Below are 16,097 nucleotides of genomic sequence, written 5' to 3'. Positions count from 1 at the left end.
AAAACACGAAAGTCTACATGCAGTAGATAAATTTCATTATTTAAAGTCAATTCCTCCTTCCGATGCAGAAACTGCAACACAAGGGTTAACATTAACAGCAGAAAATTACGAGAAGGCTTTGAAAATATTAAAAGATCGCTTCAGTCGTAAGGAACTAATAATAGATTCCCACATGAAGAATTTGTTCACTCTGACTCCAGTTTAAGGGTCTTGCGATGTGACAACACTTCGAAAATTATATGACTTGTGAAATACAAATTAGAGGATTAGAATCGTTATTTTGACAGATTCGAACAGTACCTTATTGCATCCGATATTAAAAAAGATGATTCCGAATGATTTGGCCCTAGAATTCAATAGGAAATGTGAATGTGATAACTGGACAAAAATTACTAATTTGCTAAATTTTCTAAGAAAAGGAATAGAAAGTAGGGAGCGCACAAGATTTTTAATTAAGCAAACCGATTCTGAAATTATTGAAAGAAAATCACACTTTGAAAACAAGCGGCAATTTCGAGAATACTTTCGAAACAACGAAAGAAATAGGAATTATTATAAGGATTTTAGAATTCCTTCAGCTGCAGCGTTAAACATATCTCTTTCCAATAGCTGTTTCTGTTCTGAAAAATCATACTTCAGAATCATTACAAAAAAAAATGTACCAGAAAAGGGAAGCGTTAAAGTGCACAGGGAATTTCTTCGTGTGTCTTAAAAGGTATCATTTAGCTAGGGATTAAAATCGAAGCTAAGCTGTCGCATTTGTAATCAACGGCATCATGCATTGATACACGACGATGAAATGAATGCGTCAGCCAAGAAGCCCATTCAAGGAGCAGCTGTCTTTTCTGTTTTCGATTACGCAACAACTCAGTGCTTCTTCAGACACTTAGAGCTCAAATTATAAGCACAGATAATCGGCTCTGGCAGACCGTTCGCAATCTGTTAGATTTAGGTTTGGGGCGAACATTTATTACGGAGGACATCTGTAAGAAGTTAAAACAATCGGTTATTGGAGCGGAAAAAATTAAAATATCCTCTTTCGGGTGCAAAACGTCTGAAGCACAGAAAGTGAAAAGAACCAGTTTAATTTTTCCTAGTTCTAAGTATCTATCTGAAATCAAAATAGAAGCTTTAATTACGCCTGTCTTTAACGGATTACATATTCGTTCCTCTGGAAGTGAAATCATTAACCTCTTAAAAATTCAAGAAACGCAACTTTCCGATGAATGGGGACGAGGAGGTAAAACGACGAAAATTTCTTTGCTGATAGGAGCGGATTTTTGTTGGAAAATATTTACGAGCAAGGTTCATAGACTGCCTGCTTCCCTAGTAGCGGTCGAAACAAAATTAGGTTGGACCATTAGTGGAACAGAAAGGGCTTTCGGTATTTCTTCATCTAGTGTGAACACTATGAAGGTCGTGATTTATAATGATACGCAGAACGAATCAATGTCTAGTTTGCTGAAGAATCTCTGGAGCTCGAATCCATGGGGATAAATTATGATTCTGAAAAAGAACTCGAATTAGAAGATAATTCAGTTTTCGATAATTTCAAAAGGTTTGTGAAATTTGAAATTTTCAAATTTCTTGACCTTTTGAAATTAATCATTATATTTTTCGACTTCCATGGAATCATAATTGAAACGAATCTGGAGATAATTTTGTGATTGATAAAATTAAATAAAGAGTTAAACTCGTAGATTTCACAGAAATCGACAATTCTAAGACATATATCACGAAGTAATTGATAAATATTTAAAAGCAGAATGTTGAAGAGAACAATCCCAAAGGTGCTCTAGATAACAGTGAACCTCCTGCTCGTGATGATGATGGAGATGATGATGAAGATACAGAAGAAGAAGAAACACCTCCCTAATCCTAAAATTGCTATGTCAAAAATGGTCACTTTCATATCTGCAAAATGTTGTGAGTTCCTAGAGAATAATCCAAACAAGTAAGCTATTTTGGATGAGGAGGACAGGGTGGTTATCTTTAAGCCAAAACCTAAAAAAGATTTCGAGAAGACATACCCCAAGCCCAAAAAATCAAAAGTCCGGAAATATGTTCCTATGTTGAAAATCAAGATTAGGTGTTTTAGAAAACGAAAGAGGCACAGCTCAGAAGAAGATGAAAGTTACAGTGATAGAAGTGATGCTGATTTTGAAGCAGCATTAGAAGCTCAAAGTATGAGTTTTCATCCTGCCTAAAAGAAACGTACAGAAACAAAGATAACAACAACAACAAAAAAAAAAAAAAAAAAAAAAAAAAAAAAAAGAAGAAGAAGAAGAAAACAAAAACCGCTCCAGTTTTTCTGGTTCAGAGGGTGAAAATGATAGACATGCTCTCACGCAACAATATAACGCAACAAAATGATGTAATATACCAATTAATGCCTGGTCAAAGTTGATCGAGTTTTCAGAAACAACTATCCTTGAAAAAAGGTAGATTTCTTCATCATGACAACACTTTCGTACCCCGTTTAAAATTCTGTATGGATTATTTGGCGGGTACTGGTTTGTAGACGGTAAAGCATCTTCTTTACTATCCACACTTCTCTTTAGGAGACTTCGTTCTGCTGTTGTTGCGTGAAAAATAAAATAAAATAGAAGAAGTTTACTAAACAGAGAAGGCGGTTTTTTGTTGTTGTTCTTGTTGTTGGTAAATAACTACATAAAAGTTCAAAGCAAATCACTTTCCAGTATCTATTGACATATAACATCATTTGCAAATGCTAAAAATGGGTGCAATTCCATTATATAGGGATCATAAAAAATCGCCAAACTATTGTTGACGGCAGTGCTGCCAAAAATAATAATGCTTAACGCAACAAAGGAAGCATAATAAAGATTGTTGTTTTAATTTATATGAAAGGTTAATTTCATATAATACATTTTTTATTAATTGATAAATAAAATGTTGAACATAACTGAATGGAAGCATAACAGTAAGTATCTCAGAATATTATTTTAATTTAGACGAAGATTAATTTCATATAACACATTTTTATGACTTTAATTTATAAAAGAAATCTGATGTGTATACCACATGACTTCCTTGTACGGAATATTAAATTATACGCATTTTTTCTTGAATTTTATTTAAACTTATTGGATTGAATTAAATCTACTTCTCCGACAGCGCATAAACCACAATAGAATAAATGAATTCTTTAAAATTCACTCTAATATTTGTTTACCATAGCGACACACTGGCGCTAGATTCACTTAACAGTATTATATTTCGTTCATATTATAACTCATAATGCACAAAATTTATATCACTTAAAGATAGAATTATCTAATCGTTACAACATGTTCTATTCAAATACTATAATAAAACTAGAATGATGTATAAAATAAATTAAGCAAACAAAACAAAAACGAAACAGATTTTCACAGACGATTGAGTATTTCTCATTCAATTAATTCAGTTCTCACTTCGCGAGAAGGCAAAAATACATAAAAACTCAAAATATCTATATTCAAAATTACGATGAGTAAATCTTAAACACTTATTTCCTTGAAAAAGTTCCAGAAAGAAATAAGCTTTGGTCTGTGGTCTGTTTTGACTGTTGCCAAATTATTTGCAATATATGCGCATTCTAGAATGCCACCTGGGTGGGATTCTAGAATCTGCTATGAATTGATTGTCATTTCATCGGTTCCATTTGCCACTGTTTTTATCAATAAAAGGCTTCAGTATAGCGTTTTCTAATTAGAGTCTTATGAGCGTGTACATAAGTGAAGATGGGCAGACGAGGGAGGAATGCCATAAGACTTCCACTTCAAAAATTACTATTTAGATTTTAAGGTATAATTGATTGATCTTGATATCCTATTTACTACCCTTATTGCATGTCAACCTGCCAAAGATTGTTGGCAGGTCACTCTGCCAACATTCTGTCATTTTTGCAAGCAATTATCTAAAACAGTAGTCACTGGTATTCTCCGAAGTAATTTAAACAGAAACGCAATGTTTTAAGGGAGATAAAACAATAATTTATATTTTTTGTGATTTACTCTAACTTATCCCCAACGTAAGATTGCTTTTTTGCCTAATTTAAAATTTTATATAGACCTCTAACATAGATTTGCATCTATGTTGGAAGTATAGTATCGTCTGCATTTATAATTGAAAAATTTTGCCATATTTTTCCAGTTTGTTGAGAAACCTCTGCCATAATAGAACACTATTTGATTGTTCTATTCAACATTTAAGAGTTTTATACTAAAACTTATATGATTTCTTTTTCAGAAAGATTATTCTAAAATGAATTAGTATGAAGTCAAACGATCTGTCCCTTTAGTATCTTCTAAATTTTGGCCTAATTATTTTCTACTAATAGCTAACGAAATTTTCGCCTGTTTGTTAGCCTAACAATTAGAAGCATCAGAAACTCTCCTCCTGACATCTAGGAACAGAATTTGAAACTAACGGCATTGTTCAGATTGACTGTAATGTTCAATCTCACGGAAAACTGCAAGCGATGATATTGTGATCGAGATTACTCGACTATTAGCGTCACTAAAATGAAATCATCTGTGTTATGGGAGTTTCCTCAATGACTTCGTAGTGTTCAAGATGATGTGATAGTTTATTTATATTTGGACTTAATTAATTCCGTAGTAAGTAGTTGATCCTTTTAATGTCTAATATCTGTTCACGCCGATTTATATGCATGCATATGAAGTTGTATTACAAATGAACATAATCATGGTAATGGATTGTAGAAATTATTATATCTATGCGTTAATTTTCTTAATTTATATTTCATATTTAACTTGTTATATTATGATCCAGAACTGTAGTAAACTTGAACAGCAGTATCTGTGATTCGTATATTCTGAAACAAGTGGAATTGTGTGTTTTTATTTTTATCTAATCTGGCTTATCAATTTTGACAGCTGAAGCATCGTAACATGACGCAAACTGTAAAAATTGTTTTTAAATGTACGCACAGAAGACATCCTGAGTAGATTTCATTACAACGTACCCGCGTTTGTTTAGAACGTGCGTGTGATCTTTCATTCTTTTGCTATTGACCTCGAAATCTATGTAGATTTTTTGATAGGTGATCGCAGTTCTTATATTTAATGAGGGAAAAATCCTTTAGCAGAGACTAAAATTTGACTTTTTTCAGTGTTAAGTATCATGTTTTTGTTTACATGCTTTCATTATTTTTGTGTTGAATTTAAGGGAAATAAACTAAAATGCTTTTAGATTTGGAACACGATTTTAGTTCATTTAGGACACGAGAAGTGTTTTAATATATGATATACCTTTTGTTATCGAACTTCAGTTTGTTAAAAAAACCGCATTGTAAGCTTTAATTCTTTTTGTTATTTTTTATTATTAGCAATTTTAGTATATATGTGTACATACAAGTTCTTTGAAAAGTTACTTAAATTAGTTATTGTTATGGTTTTAAGAATTTTTTGTAGGTTTGTTTTTAAGACTCTGTAGAGTAAGGCAGTTTTTACATTTTTAAATTTTCAAGATAAACTAAATACTCTGTAGATTATTTCAGTGAGTAGTTTCTTATTTAATGGACCATATATTTTAGATACATTTTAGATGTATGATAAGTATAATGTATAATAAGCTTTAAAGAGAACCATTGTTTGTTCATCTGGTGCATTTTAGATTTATGTAAGTGTAATATATAATAGCTTTAAAGAGAACCATTTTTCGTTTTTCAAATTTGTGTATACTTAATTCATCTTTTTTATCAAGTATGGTTCATCATCTTAAAGCTGGTTATGCTGTGTTTAATTCATTATGTTATAGTTGGAAGCAGATTTGTGAGAAAGGTTTTAAACAGTTTTAATGCAGTTTGTTACCATTATATTAATTATTTTTATCCTTCAGTGTTGATTTTCTGCTTGCCATAAGGTCTTAAAATTTTCCTAACCATCTGACCTACAGATTTATAATTAACTGTTTTTAATTGTGTCATAGTCTACAGAATCAATAAAAATCTGATTTTTTTTCTTTAATTTTATTTTCTGCTGAATGTAACTAGAATATAATCCCACAAACTCAATGTTGAACGAGTAGAGAGTTGCTGAACATGAGATCTGTTAATGCAATGTGACAAACTGATCCAGTGAAACATGCTTACATACTTTCCTGTTGACTGTTTTTGACAAACAAAAACCGTCATGAAAGAGTGAGCCAATAATAGAAAAGCATGACGCTGAAATGTACTTATAAGATCTTTACCTTCGCTTTATGTAGCCTCAATTAATCCATGATAAGCAGTTTTTGTTAAAAAAGTTAATTGCTATTTCTTCGTTTTTTCCTTGCATTTTGAAAAAATGAATTAAATTTGGGACCTTTAATGCAGAAGTAGAACATTTTGTTAGCTGTAGGATCCTGAATCAGAAAAAAAAAGTGTGTGTAAATGGGCAAAATATAAAACTTCATTTGAAAATAGATAAGCAGGGGTGAAATAATAAGAAAAATTGTGATAAGCTGACCATTGGAAGCTGTGATTTTACACCAAACAGTATAACTTGCATATGCTGATTTTCTAACAAAATGTTCTTTCAAGCTTTGTCTGGAATGATTAGTTCATGTTTAGTGGGTACTTACATTTTAGTACAACCACCTCAGCGCATTTTGACAATTTTTTAAAGAAAAAATTATTCGGAATTTTCGTGTTGCAACTTATGGTATCTCTAAAGAACTGTTAGGTGCATGGTTGCCAGAGACTGTCGATTTCTGAGAATTTGACAACTTCTACCAAGTTGGTTGTGATAATACGGAAGTATCATGTAGTGATCTCTGCCAACTTTGTCTGTTAACTGTAAAGTATGTAAGTACATATTAAAATTGTACAGAACTTATATTTTAGTGCAGTGTTATCTCTTAAATGCCGATGATATAGAGAGAGGGTGGGAAATTAGGAAATATGTAAACTGGCAATGTAAAAATAATAATATTCTACTAAAAGAAAAATATTAATAAAAGTTATATACTTATGGACAAAATAACTAGATTCTTTTATAGAAAAATCTGATGATATTGTGTCTTACATTCATTCATTCTTTTCCGTGTTTCGTCTTGTAAGGTGACAGAAAAAGTAATAATTCTCATCCATTCATTAGCACACCTGTTAATGCAATGTGACAAACTGTAAATTCTTGTACACCTGCCTGTAAATTCTTGTAATCTGAACTCCTCTTCATTAAATCTATTACATTAGAATTATGTACTTTACCTATAGTCTCCTGGGCTCATTTTTTAAACTAATTCACTTTCTAAACTTTTTTCAAAAGCAGAGTGTATAAAACTGAATTTCATCTCAAAATTTTGGGCCCACCAGCATCCGAGCAGTAAAGACACTGAACACTGGTAGTTCGGTCTGAGATTCGAATCCTGCAAACGGGTGGCTGCATGGTCGTTTTCCCCATTTGTAATGTGTATACGAGCCAGTTTCCCTTAGAAAGTCCTCCACGAAGGCACCCCTCCCTTTAGGCAAATAGCCCTAGTGTGCTTTGCCATAATTGAATAATCGTAATTCCAATCCACCTCAAAATTTTGACAATCCATTCTACTATACACAATAAGTCAATTTTCTTTATTTCCCTGGATGGCATGACCGTCTTTATCTGGTCATGAGATTTTTAATCACTTGTCATATATTATCTTACAATTAAAATTTTTCTTTTTTTTTACTTTAATCATGTATATACGAGGGCTATCCAGAAAGTAGATTACGTTTTGGAATAAAAAAATAAACAAAGTATAGGAAACAAATTTTATTATATACAGATGAAAGCCACACTCAAATACTACTTTTCTACATAGTCACCATACAAATTAAGGCATTTATCGTAGCGATGTACGAGCTTGGAAATTCCTTCGTCGAAAAATTCGGCCGCCTGCGCCTTCAACCACTTCGTTACCTCTTCTTGCCTTCCATCTTGCACAAAACTTGTGGTAACCAAGCTTTTCGCTGATGATTTCGTGCAACAAACTTCGCGAAATTTGTGGAAAACTCAAAGAAAGTTCCGTTATTGTGAAATTTCGATTTTCACGGACTTTAGCATCGACTTTTTCGAGAAGTTCGGCGGTCACTATGCTGGGTCTCCCACTTCGATCTTCGTCGTGAACATTGGTTCGGCCATTTTGAAATCTTATGACCCACTGACGCACTCCACCTTCAGTGATAATGTTGTCCCCATACACTTCACGAAGCTGCCGATATATTTCTATCGGTTTACAGTTTTTTGCAGTCAGAAACCTTATTACTGAGCGCACCTCGCAGCTCGCGGGATTTTCAATTAACGCAGACATTTCAAACCGTCACAGTATCTGAACGGAGCACAGCACGAACCTCTCACTAGCACGGCTAGATGCAGACTGAGCTGACCCCAAGATAGCAACGCTCTGACCCCAAGATGGCCGCGCTAGCCCCGCCCCTAGCGGACACAGACGGAAACGTAATCTACTTCCTGGATGGCCCTCGTATTTCCCTAGTAAATGGTAGCTTATGAAAATGAAGACTGAAATAATTAACTGTATAAATTTAGCTAATAAATAAAGGTCTTCATCATCTGATTCAAAAAGCTGTGATACTTAGATGGTTATTTTATCAAATAGGTCTCTTTTTTTTAAGATATTTATTTGCATATTATTAATTTTTTCTTCATTGCTAAAAAATGGCATGATCCATTAGCTGACATAATACAGCTACATTTGAGAGAAATGGCTCCATCTTGCAGTTTCTTAATTTCAAGATGTGATGAGCTATAAAACTGGCATATTGATAATACTTGTATTCGGCGTAGATTTTATAAAATCCCAATCGATTTCAGGGGCAAAACGGGTCCCTCTTCATCAGAAGCAAAAAATCAGAATGGCAGAATTTTTTGCCATTTTTAGTGGTATTGTAATTAAGTAAAGATGCTCTAGTATTACGTATGTGAATACAGAAGTTACAATTTTTTTATTAACATTGCTGTTGCTTCAGGGAAGTATGAAAATATTTTTGTTCACTTTTAAATATTATTTTAAAATTTGAAAACTATATTAAAGTTCTGCATATTTTTTTAGTAAAGCCCAGCAGCAGCTAAGTAGTAAAATCACTGAACATTGGTAGATTGACCTGGATTCGAATCCTAGTTTTATCTAAATATAGGATAAAATGCCCTTCATAAAGGTTTCCTGTCCTAAGGTATATAGCCATCGTCAAAATAATCCAGTCTAGTTTTAATAAAAAATATTTCACAGTGGCCTTTCAACAAAGAGCTTGCATATTATTCTGTTAAAAAATATCAAGCTCTAATCAATTGTTTTACTTTTTACAGAAAAACAAATATGATTAATTGAAGATAAAATTATTTTAAATAATAATTAAAAATCATTAATTTATAAAAATAATAAAAATCTTATGATATTAGACATGGTAATTCCTATGCAATATCAATCATCAGTGTGATGTCGTTAAAAAAAATTCAAAGTTGGAAACTCTTATACAGTACAAAGTCCGTAATCCGGACTCTTCGGGACTTCGGCGATTCCGGATTATAGATCATCAATTTAAATCTGGTAAGATGGCATGCAGAAATTGTACAATTAAAAATATTAAACCGTAATTTATGAAATAAAGAGCAATTATGATCTAAAGGATATCAAAATTTACACAAAAAAAAGCTTAATATTTATTTGTTTACTTTATTAAACATTTCTTTCAATGTAAGTTGTTTGCTTCATTTTTTGTGCTAAATGTGCATGTGTAAACGCATTATGTGCATGAAGATAAATTATGATCTAAAGGGTGTCAAAATTTACAAAAAAAAAAAAAAAAAATGCTTAATAGTTATTTGTTTACTTTATTAAACATTTCTTTCAATGCAAGTTGTTTAAATTGCTTCGTATGCATAATGCATTACGTGCATGCATAAAGCATACAAAAAAAAAAAATGTTTGTGGCTTTGAGGTCCTGATTATGGACTTTGTACTGTACTTATCGTGTGATGTAAATAAAATATGTGCAGATAGTTTCTCTTGAATAGTTTCTCTACATAGCAAGAACCTGTTTATAAATAGTATGTTGCCCATCATGTCCAAACACATGGCTAATTTTTAACACCTAGATCTTCACCAATGTAATTTAATTCTTATTGATTTGGTTGAAAGAAGGGGTAATCAGTATTAATTAGTGTTTCTGAATTCTGTATTTTTAAAAATTTTACCGAAAATAGTAGTTGCTTCCCTGTAAATTACTACATTTATGTCAAACTATGAATTATTGCTATTAAATCTGTTTTAGTATGCATGTTGTAATATGCTATGTAATTATATAATATGTAAACATCCATTGCAGGTTCACCCTTACATTCATCGTAATGGTAGATGCCTTCTTCCGGTACTGAAATACATTCTTTTAATGAGGTGTGGACGAAGAAGCCTATACCACCTAAAGTCCTAAAAAAACCAGATATAGATTCTGATATCATAAAGGAAGATTTTGATGATTTATTGCATTTGAAATGCAGGCTTATAAATACCGTAGGAAATGAAAGAAGTGAAGTAGATGTAAAATTGCCATATGAGAGACTTCATAAGAAAGGATCTCCTGTTTATACTGTTGGAAAGAAAGAAAAACCTACTTTAGATGTAGTTTTGGGAAGTATTCCATTAGTTTATAATCCTTTTACTAAGCAACTTGAGCTTGAATCTCGATCCGAACCACAAATAAAGAACTTTAAGTGTTTGTCCTCTAAAATAGGAAATGGAACCTATTTTCCAATGGATCGTGATGGCACCCTTGTTCAGAGGGACCACTCAAACACTGACAAAACTGAAAGAGACACGTCCGAAACCCGATGCAGCAGCAAGGTTTCAGTCCGAGAAAAAGTTGAAATGTTGGATAGAAAAATGGAAGAAACGGAAAAAGATGTGATAGAGGAGGGTGGTGTAGATGTCGGTAATGCAGAAAATCATGTCCCCCGCTCTCCTACATCTACATCACTCCAGCATACGGACACATCATCTTTCACAAGTATGTCCTCTGCTGGTACGGAGCATTCATTCTGCATTGGTGAAATGAGAGTGGGTTCGAATTCTTCTCTCTGTTATTCCTGTGATAATTTACAGAGTTTGTCAGATGGCTCGTGTAAGGGAGCCAAGCCAAAGAAATGGGGTCTTTCTAATTTATTTTTGAAGTAAGTCTGATGTGTTTTAACTGTGTATTTATTTTAAAGTATTTTTGCAATAGATGTATTTCATGCATAGCTGTGTATAGTAAGTTCCCAGTTTTTTGACATAATATAATAGCTTAACTTGGACTAACAGTCTCACTTGTCTGACCTAACCAGAACAGCCCATGAATTTTATCATGGCAGGGAGGTGAAATTATATCTATCATTGGCATGCGCTTTGAGCTCCATATAGTTGGCAGTGCAGCTGTGTTTAGCAGTTCTGCCCCAATTTTGAAGAAAAACACTAAAAAGTCAAAGGATAGTCTTCCCTTACCACCAAACCACTCGAGAGGACTTTTAGCTCATCATATATTTTGAGTGCCCCCATGCCACACAGACACTGTTTATTTACAAGCATCTGGGATTTGAACCAAGGCTTTTTGTACCAAGACTTTAGTAGTCAGCATCACTAGCTGCTATCTCGTCTGGATGGTGCTAGAAATCATTATTATTACTCTTTTACTATTACTGTACCGAATCATTATTACTAGTACTACTTTTAAATGAAGAAGGATTATCAAGTGAGAAGTTATACTGCTGCAGGAAAAAAGGTCTGAATTATATATTATTTCCTTTAAAAACTAAAATTAGCTCTTTTCTGCGAATGGGGCACTGCTTAGTGCTAAGCATAAATGCTGACACAAAATCTTAACTAGATGATGACAACCTTAACAATATATAAAGTTTCATGAAAAGGGTAACTATTTTATTAAATGGAGAATAAATACAAAAATAAATATAAGTACAAAAATACAGAATAGATTTTACCAGGTTAACAAGTATTCTGTATTGATATTATAACTTAAGAAGACTATATTGGCATATTTCCCATGTCTTAGATGTGGCCATTTTTCTGTAGTATTCTCTGTTTCCACCCCTTTTTACACCCCTTTTTACATTTTCATTTTCAAGTTTTTATTTGTATTTTTCATCTATTTATGGTCATTTATTAAAAGTACTGGAGTTAACAAAAATTCATATTTACCAGCATATCCTAAACGAATTCAAATTTATTAAATCAGATAAATATATATGCTGTATAATGGCAGAAACAAAAATAGTCCATTAGTGCTGCAGTATCTGTTCTGTTGCTAATGCTTTTCTGATGGAATCTGAAAGATAAAACTTCCTCTCTGTTCGATAAATGCACATGGTATGAACAGTAAAGATCTGCAGTTCTTTTCATCTGTGTAAAAACTTAAGTGTGAATATTCAGTTCATAAACTAATGAACTGAATAAGCAAAAAAAAAAAAAAAAAAATTTTTTTTTATGTAATTTTCTTTATGAAATATTTTCCATTCTTCCTTTTTTTTTTTTTTATTTAATGAAATGATGATGAGTTGGAACTTAATGTAATCTGAAAATTTTAAGTAAATTAATCTTGTTCATTATACTTAGCAGTCTTTAGTTCTTATATACAGTAACATAATACTTTGTATCAATATTGTTTTATCTGAATTTTTAAAAATATTTTTTTAATATTGTTAGATTACCATGGAAATCAAAATCACCCATTGAGAGTGAAGCTGAACTACTGGACCAAAATCAGCGATGCCCATCCGCTTGCTCTTCCAGTAGTCGTAGAAGTGATGAATGCGTACCTAGCTCTACTACAGCCCTCATACTGGAAAACAGACCACCGTAAGTGTGTATTAAATTTGAAGGTGTGATATAACTATAGCTTTTACATATTAGGATATTAAATTGGTAAGGGAGTAAGATTTTATTAAATTTCTTGTTCAGCATTTCTCAACCAGGCATGTATGAATTCCTAGCCTTTTGTAAGGAATAGTTAGATAGGAGGGAGAAATTAATTTCCTCTTAATTTATTATATAAATAATTTTAATATTTTTTCATATTTTCCATTCTATTTGCATATATTTTAACTCATGTCCCACTAATCAGTAATTGCAAAGTAAATGTGCAATCTTTTGCTATCTCGTGCTGTTATTACATAATTTTTGTCACATTATTTTGTGCTATTTCTAGCATGTTTTATTTTTAAGTTTTCTTTTGATTTATAAGAGATTTATTCGTAAGTGTTTTGTGAGTAAGTAGCGTTTTACTGGTTATATTTGTCAGTTATTTAAATATATTAAAAATATAGAAGTATTCTTTTATTATTGTGTTGTTTTATTTTTTTGTTACTGTTCTGTTATCAGGACCGGATTCAGAAAGGTAAAAATGTATGTATATGCATATACATGTATATGCACATATAATACATACACACATGCATAAATTCATAGATTTCTGAATACGGTCCTGATAACATAACAATACCTTTTTTCTTTTTTTCCTAAACATTTTCATGGAAATGCAACTATATGTGAAAAGGAATAAAATTCCATGCAGTGTTAAAGAAAAGAGCTATAAATAGTGTTCGTATTTTGGTTTTAATGTTGGATAATGAAAGCCACAGATTTTTCGTAGAATTCCATGTATATTTTAAGGTATTTGACTGAACAATCTGAAAATAGGAATTATAGTAATCAATAGTATTTTATTATATTCTCATTAATTTTGATTTTAAATGAAAGTGCTAAATACTGTTTAAGGTGAAAATTTTTATATTCAGAAGCAAATTCATTTTTCCCTTTAAAAAAGTATTTCAATCTTCTTTATATTAAAATTATGTCAGAGTGACAGTATAAATTTAAATACTTGTTTTCTGCCTCTGATTGCTGTGCCATACTATGGTTTTCCATATGTTATCCATCGTATGTTATTTTTGTTCCATATCTCAAACACAATCAGATCATGTCGTGTAATGCGGTGACTTTTCAAAGTTACCAGTAGTTCTCTTGAATACTAATAAGGATATAAAGATAAAACATTTTCTGGATTTTTATATCTTCCACAATTATGTAATATAAAGAAGTGTGGCATACTCTGAGAATCTTTCGTATTGAATTTTCAGTGTTAGTTCTGTGTATTCATGGGTATGTTTTTAACCCTGTGTTGACATTGCTGATGACATAAAATTTTTCTTCTTTTCTAAAGGAATCTGCCTGCAAAATCTCTTGAAGAAGAAATAAAACATAAACAGCTATATGAAGAAATGATAAAAGGAGCTCGAAAGAAAGGTAACATTTTGTATTTAATTAATTCCTATAAATTAATCTATTTCATAAATATGTATATGTATTTTAATCTCATCTTGTTGCTGAGACAATGAAAACTAATATTAATCTTCAGAATATAAGATAATAATTGAATAAATTGGATTATGAGTAATAAATATTACTTTAATATAACTTAATTTTGTGTATGTGCATAAAAATAGAATATACTGTATTAATTATTTTGTATCATACAGTACAAAGTCTTTAATCCGGACTCGTCGGGACTTCGGCAGTTCCGGATTATAGATCATCAATTTAAATCTGGTAAGATGGCATGCAGAAATTATACAATTAAAAATATGAAACCGTAATTTATGAAATAAAGAGCAATTATGATCTAAAGAGTATATCAAAATTTACAAAAAAAGCTTAATATTTATTTGTTTACTTTATTAAACATTTCTTTAAAGCGCGCATGCATAAAGCATACATTACGCATAGTCGAAATTAGAAAATTGTAACCAGAAAACTATTTTATGTGTATTCGTGATATTTATAATGAGGAAATTGATTTAAATCATATCGGAGTACATCGAGATGAAACACTACATTTAGTAAGGAATTATAAGCTGAATAAAATAAAAACATCTGCCCTGAAGATGAGGATAGTGCTGACAGATCAACTCCCAGTTCATTGCGCACTGCACAGCGTGAAATTGATAAACAGATTTTGGAATGGTTAGAGAAACAAATCACTTCTCTGTCACTTTCTTCATGCCTTTATCCATTTTTTGCAGCAATTCCACTTTTTGTTTAATGGACATCGAAACATGCCTTTGCTTTGTAGATCCTTTGGCAGCTCCAGAATCGGAAACTCTTTTTCACATAATCGAAAGTTCAAGCTTACTTTTTATAAAATTGCTCTAACAGTCTGCAAAATATAATAAGCCGGATCTAATTAGAAGATTAAGGAACAACGCAATCTGCAACATTAACTGAAATAGATAATTAGATAATTTTAGCCTAGCTTATACCGTCCGTTATACATTAAACGTGCATGCATAAATGTATTATGCGCATAGGTATTATGTGCATTATGCGTTTATGCATGCGCAGAAAGTTTGTAGCTTTGAGGTCCGGATTATGGACGTCTGAATTAAAGACTGTATACTGCATAATGCCATTTAATTGAACTGATTGGAGAGAGCAATAGTTGTAGCAATGAGAAGTTGCATTTTATTTAGATTGTTGATTTTTTAAAGCAGTGAAACTATTGTATTGTTACGCGGTGGGGTAGCTTCTTTGCAAAGCAGTTTTAGGGTTGCCACATTTGGCGAGAAATCACCCATTCGGTGACAAAATTGGCAATGTGCCATGGACGGATGGAGAACATTCTGGAACAAATTCTTACCTATTTAGCCCAGAATGTTCTCGAACACGAGCCGAAAGTTGTATAAACCCTGCTGGTCTGCAGTCCGTTAGTTAGTAAGTGCCTCGTCGAGAGGTTGGGTTAGGTTATTTTAGGTTATTTAATTACAGCAAAGCCTCGAGGGCTATCTGCCTAAGGGGAGGAATGCCTTTTGTGGAGGACTTTCTAAGGGAAACTGGCTCGTATACACGTTACACATGGGGAAAACCACGAGAACACCCATGCAGCCAGTCCATTCGCGGAATTCGAACCTCGGACCGAACTACCAGTGTTCAGCGACTTTACCACTCGGCCGCTGGCGGGCCCTCGTCGAGAGGGCGAGTCAGTGTGTTTCATCTAGTTTGTGAGGAGATGATCGAGTTGACAGCCGGTCAGCAAGTGCATCGAAGAA

At 32.4% G+C, this 16,097-nt stretch overlaps 1 protein-coding gene across 4 annotated transcripts in view; it reads left to right on the top strand.

The window, feature by feature from the left end:
- The first annotated feature begins 4,477 nt into the window (after positions 1-4,477).
- LOC118181929 (TBC1 domain family member 14-like) overlaps positions 4,478-16,097 on the top strand; it is a 45,935-nt gene continuing 34,315 nt past the window's right edge. For 2 of the 4 annotated variants that reach the window (XM_035351162.2, XM_085822648.1), the window contains exons 1-4: positions 4,478-4,625; positions 10,334-11,174; positions 12,700-12,852; positions 14,216-14,298. In XM_035351162.2, coding sequence (XP_035207053.1) covers positions 10,363-11,174; positions 12,700-12,852; positions 14,216-14,298 — 1,048 coding nt within the window. In that variant the 5' untranslated portion in view covers positions 4,478-4,625; positions 10,334-10,362. Of the gene's footprint in view, positions 4,626-5,012; positions 5,142-5,162; positions 5,320-10,333; positions 11,175-12,699; positions 12,853-14,215; positions 14,299-16,097 lie in introns of those variants that run through there. The other 2 variants (XM_035351164.2, XM_035351163.2) reach the window with 2 other exon arrangements.

Source organism: Stegodyphus dumicola, chromosome 8 (assembly GCF_044657685.1).
Source record: "Stegodyphus dumicola isolate Sdum_Otavi_A_Nest chromosome 8, ASM4465768v1".
Taxonomy (NCBI): Eukaryota; Metazoa; Arthropoda; class Arachnida; order Araneae; family Eresidae; genus Stegodyphus; species Stegodyphus dumicola.
Note: the sequence above shows the minus strand (reverse complement) of the source record. Positions and strands in the feature narration are given on the sequence as shown.